This window comes from Juglans regia, chromosome 12 (genome assembly GCF_001411555.2).
Source record: "Juglans regia cultivar Chandler chromosome 12, Walnut 2.0, whole genome shotgun sequence".
In the NCBI taxonomy this organism is placed as follows: domain Eukaryota; kingdom Viridiplantae; phylum Streptophyta; class Magnoliopsida; order Fagales; family Juglandaceae; genus Juglans; species Juglans regia.
In genome coordinates this window covers 13551559-13560295 of record NC_049912.1, presented here as the reverse complement: position 1 = coordinate 13560295, position 8737 = coordinate 13551559, and the positions used below count along the sequence as shown (strand labels likewise).

General features: G+C 36.8%; 1 protein-coding gene across 2 annotated transcripts; it reads right to left on the bottom strand.

Moving 5' to 3' along the window:
• Window positions 1–3269: 3269 nt before the first annotated feature.
• On the bottom strand, window positions 3270–8640 carry LOC108992457 (protein FAR1-RELATED SEQUENCE 5-like). 2 transcript variants are annotated; one of them, XM_018967010.2, is made up of 4 exons: window positions 8533–8632; window positions 7027–7577; window positions 4951–4995; window positions 3270–3861 (listed from the first exon to the last, which is right to left on the bottom strand). In XM_018967010.2, coding segments are annotated over exons 1-4 (792 nt in total). In that variant the 5' UTR covers window positions 8534–8632; the 3' UTR covers window positions 3270–3666. The 2 variants fall into 2 exon arrangements, with proteins under 2 accessions (XP_018822555.2, XP_018822556.2); XM_018967011.2 differs by lacking the exon at window positions 4951–4995 and having other exon boundaries at window positions 8533–8640.
• Window positions 8641–8737: the final 97 nt, after the last annotated feature.

Sequence of the window (8737 nt, the reverse complement as noted above, 5' to 3'; positions counted from 1 at the left end):
ATAAACTTTGAAGGCTCTATAACACATAAAGCTCATTTGTTCAAATCAAACGTATATGTTCCTATACAAAAACATTAATGAACTACTCCAACATAATTAATCAAGAACACCACAATGTCTCAATAACAATATAAATATTCCAAAATAACACTCAAAAGAAAATGACTAGTTTCATGAATAAGATCATTTAATAGCCTATTGTACCCCTTGACACTTATTTCAATCTATTAGCTCACTTGTGCCTCTCAAGCACTTATTACTTTATGCTCAATTAATTCCGCTTGTGCTTCCTATTCCTGATTCCCAACTGGAATCTCAACATCATCTGAAAAATAATGAAGATAATTAGGTGAATTATCAACACTTTGGTAAGCAACGAAACTATACTAATGTGTAAACATGCGCCTATTACAGAATACATAAATAAAGAGTTCTCAAGAAAAATGATAGTGGTATTTTCAGAAGCATTTCATTAGGCACAAGCATAACTGAACAACATCAGAAACTGAAGCAGATGTCATGTTTACCTCCATGGTAGGGTTGTGTATGTCTGCGGTTAGACAAGCAGAACATAAGTCACTGTTTTGTCACCGAAGTGATACACTCAAAACAAAGGTCATGTTTACCTCTTGGTAGGGTTGTGCATCCTACAAATAGCCAAGCAACATAAATTACTTTGTCATCAAAGTGATTACACTCAGAATAGATGCCATTATTGTATCCCGTGGCAGGGTTGGAGGCCACTATAATGTCCCGTGACGGGGTTGGAGGCCACTATTATGCCCCGTAGCAAGGTCGGAGGCCACTATTATATCCCATAGCAAGGCCGATCAGAGCAGAACAAAATCTTATGACTCAGGATTTTCATATGCAATATCATATCATAGCAAAGTATTGAACATATAAATATCATATAATCAAACAAAAATATTTTCGACTTCATATTCATATTTCATGTGGTAGAGAGACATAGTGCATAAACTGTTCATGTCTACACCAGTCATAATAAAATGTCAAATCTAAGAGTTCAGATGCATAGACAAATGCAAAAAATTACTAAAGCTGTTTTCATAACAAAATATGCAGATTTTTCACAAAATTAACCTTAGTCTAGTATAGAAGCACCACTTACCTAATTTTTGCAATATACCATCTAAGCTTTGAACTCGAACAGAACTAATATCACAACCTAATCTAAAAAAAAAATTACCACTAACATATTAATAACTTGTACCAATAAAACCAACCTAACTAACAACATTCTAAAACCCGAACTATAGCTCAATACGAGCCCAATAAACATCCCACAAACAAAATAATCCATCTTGGTGCCTTGAGTTTATAATGGCCCAAGTACAACATCCATGTACTACTTTACCAATAGATTAATCTAACCTCTTTGAATTCGCTTAAATTTCATTCCAAGATACATCATATTTACATTCATACCCCCAGCATATCGAAACACCAATCCACATTTTTATAAACCATCCATTCCTTTGTCCACAACATTACAAACGGAGATCCTCCAAACATCAACCATGAGATCATACAATCCATAAATTCCAAAAACTATGAGCAGAGATATTCCTAAGTTCTAGTTGGCACTTACCCACTTGTACAATGTACAACGAGTGGGGTTATTGGCGGCAGTTGGGCAACGTTTTGGACCATGCAATAGAACACCCAAATTGTGAGAGAGAGAGAGAGAGAGAGAGAGAGAGAGAGAGAGAGTTACTGGCGGATGTGTTACGGTGCGAAGGACGGTGTTGTTGCGATGGATCGTTGCAATTTGTGGTTTCGTACATAGAAAAGTAAAAGAAGTAGAGTTTTAGGGTGGTAGAGGGAGTGACAACGTGCTTAGGGTGCGAGGGCGACTGTTATGAACCTACTAGGTAGAACTCACCCTTGAAAACTAGCTTAGGGAAGTGTGCCTAGGGGCTTATAAACCATCAACCAATCTGATACTTAGTCGATATGGGATCGTAACAACCACCACGCTCCGCAGCCGACGTCCATGGCGGTCCTAGCGCTCACATGGACTAACTGTGCGTTAGGTCTTTTTCCTAACTCCGGGCGAACACTGTCATGCCGGCATTACTTCCCGTGCCGCACGATTGCAACCGTCGCAACATGGCCTTAGATGTGGAGTGACTCTGATACAATTTGTTATGAACCCACTAGGTAGAACTCACACTTGAAAACTAGCTTACAAGGGAAGGGTGCCTAGATACTTATAAACCATCAACCAATCTGATACTTAGTCGATGTGGGATCGTAACAGCGGCGATACTCATGGTAGAGAGAGACAGAGACCAAGAGACCAAGAGAGAACGTCTGAGGGAGGGAGAGACTGAGAGTGAGAGAGAAGAGAGAGGTTGGGAAGAAGAACGAGAGAGGAACCAAGACATTGGCGTTCGACGACCTTATGTTATGGACTTAATAATATTGAAATATAAAAAACAGACTGGCCATTCGAGGAGCTAGAATCCCTCCAACACCACTCAAAAGTTATGGGCAAATTCTTGATATTTCATTCCATATGTTCGGACATTAAATAGACAGGAAAAATAACTACTAAACTAAATAGACGGAAAGTTAAAAAGAAATGGACTAATAACTGCCCCTTAAACCCACATACAATAGACCACTAAAACCCATTCCACCATGTACTGATCCAGTCAACTTGATAAATAAAACAACAACACAATGGAAATAAACGGTAAAAAGATGACCCCACGCTTGACCAGACTCAAACAGGTGGAGATGAAATCAATGAGATTTCAAATAGGTGGAGATGAAATTAACACACAAACATATCCTAAGACTCTTGAAATATCTAATCAATAAATATACTATTAACATACATACATGACTGCTTTGATTGAATTAGAAATTACGAGCTTTAAATGGTGATGATTTGGAGAAAAGATGTATTCCCCTTGAAGATTTTCTAAAATATGATGCAGATTCTAATATAAATGGTCTTGATTTATTTTAAGAATTAAAAGCGTTAAAAGAAGTTTTACCAACATGAGATTATACTCCAATTGGAATATTGAATTACTTAAAAATAATTAGATTCTTTTCCAAATTGTTATATTGCATATAGAATATTAACAATATCAATGATATATAGTCTAAACTCTAAAGTTGTTCACACAAATTACTACAATGTTCTTGATTTAATTTGACAGAGATCATTTTGTTTCTAACAGAAGATACAATAAATAAATAAGTAAATAAATAAGAGCAAAACCAAGAAGCAGTGAAATTAAAATTAAGATATATGAAAATTTGAATTGCTATACAAGACATAAAATCCCACATGAAACACAATAGAATGAATCAACTTTCTAAATACGCCTCGATGCCCCCAATGAATCATTGTATTGTTAGCGCACAACTTCAGGACTGTACATCGACTCACCTAATTTCTCCTACCAACATTTTGCTCCAGAAAAAGGAAAATACTTACACGATTTATCCAATGAGTGCCATTAAGCCAAACATGCTAGGCTACGAAACTAAATAGGATACCTAAAACCTGGAAGGAAGGAAGCACATAATTCTGTTAAACAACAAGCGCCATCCAGTTGCAACTTCCATTCGGGCAGTTAGATTTATGTTTCGTCAAGGCAAAGATAAAAAGCTTAATTGCTTGAACTATCTTTGGTTTTGCTGCCCTTCGGTCTCCATCTCCTTGACACTGTCTACTATGTGTTGAATCTTCTTTGATAAGCTCTCATTGTGCTCCTCGATGTGCTCAAATATTGTTTCCAGGTGCCTTTTATAGGTTGCTGCTCTCTTTTTCTCTATGGCTAGCTGCTGGGATAGTTCCCGAATCTTGTCGTGTTCATTCTGTAAAAGTAAAAGTAGGCAAAGGTGAGTTTACAATCAACTAAACTTAAGTGCCTCCTAGGGGAAAGATGATGAAAACTTTCTTGGACATGATAAGTAAATAGAATGATTCCATCAAGTATACATAATTCAATACAAGCCATGCTGCTAATGTCAATCAAGATGAGTGCTTTGCATTCATGATTTAAGGAGTGACTCTTTTTTGTTAAGTGATTCAAACTTTTAACGACAATTTGACGATGATTGCATCAGCCGGCCTCCCTCCCCTCTCAATTGGAGAATTGAGAGATACATATATATTGGTTTGTTAATTCCAGATTTTCAGTGAGTTCTTTTTATAAGGTGTTAACCAGTCCTGGGGTCAAAGACTATCCTCAGAAATGTATTTGGAGAGCCAAAGTGCCTAGTAAGGTTGCCTTTTTCTGCTGGCTGGTGTCCCTTGGGAAAATATTAACCATGGACAACTTGAGGAAGAGAGGTTTTCAGGTGGTTGAATGGTGTTTTATATGTAAGAAGGAAGGTGAATCTATTGATCATCTCTTTCTTCATTGCGACGTAGCAACATCGTTGTGGAATGAGATTTTTGCAAAGATTGGCATTTTATGGGTGATGCCTATGCATGTGGCTGATTTCTTTGCATGTTGGCAAGGTATCGAGGGGAGAAGTTACAGCACTGCAGTGTTGAAGATGATCCCGCTGTGTTTACTTTTGTGTTTATGATTAGAGAGGAATGAGAGGTGCTTTGACAATTGTGAACATTCTATAGGGGAACTTAGGGAGTATTCCTTAGTACATTAAGCTTTTGGGTGAAGAATCTTGTAAGGAATGCGAATGATTGTAATGTTTTGCTTTAGTTATATTCTGTTTTAGCTTATAAGTAGGTGTTCTCATTTGTATACATCTAGTATACTTGGGCTATGCCTATTTACTTAGAATAAAATTTCTCTTATTAATTATAAAAAGAAACATATATATGGGCTTGTTACATATTCCCATACAAAAATCCATACTCATGAAAACATGCATATACACACCTAAATGCCTTGTACTAATCTACACTCACATATACATATGCATGACATTGCTTACCCCATTTAAACTCACTAACGCTGAGCTCAGGGGCCTTGCTTCAATCTAAGACCACAGAGAATGAACAAGGCATCAGATTGGCAACCAAAAAAGGTTCTTTACCAAACCCTAGGCTAAGCTAATCAGTAGCAATGATTCATGAAGATAATCTAATGCAAATAAGAGGCACAATGGTAACACCAGCACGAAAAAGAAAACAATAGGCTTACCCATTGCCATTAAGCACATCCCTATACCAATTAAAAAAAGCATACTGAAATGCATCTCTTTCAACTTCTCAAATGGCAAACACCATAGGATTTATAATTTTTGGTAAAAAAGCATATTGAACCGCATGGCCTCAGTACTATCTTTTTCATGAAGTGTGCCATTTGAGCTATATAGCTCATATGGCAGACACCATAAGATATTTGTCGATCATTTCTTTTTTCTTTTTTTTTTATTTTATAAAAATAAAAATGACTTCGCATTTATTATTTTTATAGTGTTATTATATATTTATAATGACAATATTCTAATCTTGTTTATAGGTGAGAATATTTTAAATAATTAAAGTGATTTGAGGAAACCATGTTCCTAATACTAAACATGTTACTTGAATCCTTATGAACATAATCATTGATATATGTATATATAAACTTTATAAAGATATTAGCAAAAAGTCAAAGCTTGTTTGTCAAAATTTGTAGAAACAATTATAAAATACAATATAAAATATCTACTTTTTCAAAATAAAACAGCTCATGAACAAGCTCGAACTAGCTTGAATATTAAATGAGCTGTTTTGTGAACAAAAAATGCTACTCTCTTGAACTTCACTCGTTTACACCCCTAAGCAAGTAAGAATTGACTTGAACCAATCATTTGTCACTGGACACCAGTATTCCATCCTTGTAGAAAGTGTTTTATTCTTCTCCAGAAACTTTCCAGATCCTATCAAAGTGTGATCATTACGTTCATTAGAAGAATAACACCAGCATAACATGTGACTGCCACAATCATGTATCTTTGGAAAAACCTGACATCTTTCCCATTTCTCTCAACTAGTTAATCTTATTAAATGTTCACACTGTTTTTAATTTTGGATAAATAAGAAGTCTTTATTAATAAGCTAATAAGCATGACAGGTGCAAGCCAAGTACACAGGGAATATATGAGAGAGACACCTATCTAGCAGTCCATGGGAGAAGAGTGTTGATAAAGAAATTCTTGAGCTCCTGCGCCATCCATTCGTGGTCCTCAAAGGTTCTATAATTTCTTTAATTCCAAATACACCAAATGAGGTATATCGCGACCATCTTCCATACTGCTGCAATTTGTCTCCGCAAATACACCCTAGGGGTTGACTCAAGTGGTAAAGGCCCTGGGCTTAGGGGTATGCTCCCCCTAGGTCTAAGGTTCAAAAACCCTCAGGTCCAAACAATCTCTAGGGGCCATCGGACTGGAGAATTTTTCCCTTGAATTACCCTAGGTGCACTTGTGAGAAACTTCTTGCCGAGGGCCTGTGCACCCCTAGGATTAGTCGGGACGCTGTTCCAAACACCCGGTGCCAATAAAAAAAAAACGTTCTCACTTCTGGAATGGCTGCTTCTATCTACACATTTCTATCAGGTAAAGCAAAGATGAAGTTCTTCACCAAGATAGGAAATTCCAACTTAGAGGATGCAATGGGAATTGCTTGCCCCCTTCAGCGGTGGCTCTCTTGAATATGTACACATTTCAGATTTATTAAAAACTTCATTTACTACCTTTGAAAAGATCGTCTCGATCAGATGTTTTCTTCCCTTCTCTTTGTCCAATTATTTTGTATTTCTTCATGTCATCCTAAACAACTTCCTTCCTAGAATGGACATCAACAACAGCAGTCAAAGAAGTAAATGTAGTAAGAATAATCTCGTTTTAGTTTCCCACATTTTTCATACATGTTATCAAAATCATTATTAGAATGATATATTTCACTTGAAAATAGTTCATGATACCAACGAAAAAAGTTGGTCTGCCTACAGCACATGTGATCAGACTAGAAATCAGAACATAAAAAACAAATTCTAATTAGATGAAGTAATAACGACTAACCGGATATTGATCATAAATGCAATCCCTTCGACTTTTTCCAGGTGTGAATGGATGAGTGTGCTCCTTTACGAACTTTGTAACAACCCATTTGCCAGAACTTACTTTCCTCACCAAAATCATTGCCCTGCAACCGACCCTTGTCTCCGCCCTTTGCCTCACAATTTTTTCACGCTTGTCAGGCATTCTATAACCCTCCTTGTTACAAACAAGTGCCCGACCAATAGCAGATCCGTCACGCCTCGATCGGGAAAGTTTGCTTACACGGATGACGAATCCCACACGCGTGGCATATGCATTATAGAATGCATGCGCAGCTGCTTCAGATTCGAACTCCTGTCCCACATATGGTTCATCCTCCAGGACCATTGATACTGAAGGAACTGCAACAGGAACTATATCCATTCCATTCATTTTATCATCCTGATCCTGTTGGAATGCCCCTTCTACAGAGCTTCCACCAGTTTCATTTTCATCACCAACCCTATGATCCTCAGACTCAACAGAGTTCCCAAGCACCTCACCATTAACATCGCCATCAACACCAAACTCCACTGCAGCAAGAAAATTTGTTATGACTTTTTGACACCCAATTGAGATTTCACTAGCCAAGACGACTGGCTCCCTCTCCCACCAGGAAGAACAAGGAAATAACATGTAAAGAAGCATAAATTCATGCTTTTTGTCCCATTTAGAGGGGAGAGGGGGACCTTACCCTCCACATCTAAACAGGGCCAGTAAAAATGGACAGGACTAACCAGATTCTCTTGTCTGACCTCTATCTTGTGCCAAAACCTCAAATAACAGGGTTTTCAAGTTTTACTCTCGCTATATTTTCCTCTAGTTTTCTAAACTTCATATTTCTTTTTGTTTTCACGCTACAAGATTTACTTTAGCATAGAGCTTCTACAAACTTTTATTACAAAAATAAAGAGCTTCGGGAGTTAATAACCAAAATATGGAATGATTGTCACAATTGAGTCGAGTAAAATTCTCTTTTATTTTTTCCCTTTCAGATACAGCAACTAAAAAAAGGAAGATGCATAAAGTCATAGTCATAAAGTCAAAAAATGGAAGTTGCTTAACAGCAGTATAATATATTTTGGATTCCTTAGAATTCAAGATTTGTTTCCCCTTTTCTCTTCCTAGAGTCTAAATTCAACTTTCCCAAGACACCCCAATTATAAAACCAAAAGACCAAAACAAACATGATATGCTACACCTATGTTTACCTAAAATAAGAGAAATTTCAAATATAAAATTTTCACCTCGGCAAGAAAAGATAGAAGAAAATAATCTATATTCTCAGATAGCGACTCAAAGCCAAAAAAAAAAAAAAGCGATTAAAAGATTGACTAATTGGCCCAATTTTCTCTGCGTAAGCAGGCAATAATCAACCGCAAACAATACAAAAAATTGGAAAAAAAAAACCCTAAACATCACAAATGAATAATAGTAAACACAGAAACAATGTTATTAACAAATGAGAAGGAGTTTAATGAAACTCACTGCAAATTCTCGACGATCCTCGTTCGACGAGAGAGAGGGAGCTGAGAGTTTAGGCTTCGAAACGGGGAGAGAGAGAGGGAGGAGGTTGTAAATATGGATGCCTAAAGAGTTGGTGACGTGCCAAATAACCATTGGTGTATTTACAAAATAAAAGTCAATCACTCTAAGTAAAATGCATGATATGCCGACGCGTGTCTAGTTCAGT

What these genes read in the sequence shown, in the direction of transcription:
- LOC108992457 (XM_018967010.2), bottom strand. An exon ending in GCATTTATGATCAATATCCG is followed by an intron (nt 4,996 to 7,026) that starts GTTAGTCGTTAT and finishes CTGTGGTCTTAG; the next exon opens with ATTGAAGCAAGGCCCCTGAG. An exon ending in CGTTAGTGAGTTTAAATGGG is followed by an intron (nt 3,862 to 4,950) that starts GTAAGCAATGTC and finishes TTACTTTTACAG; the next exon opens with AATGAACACGACAAGATTCG.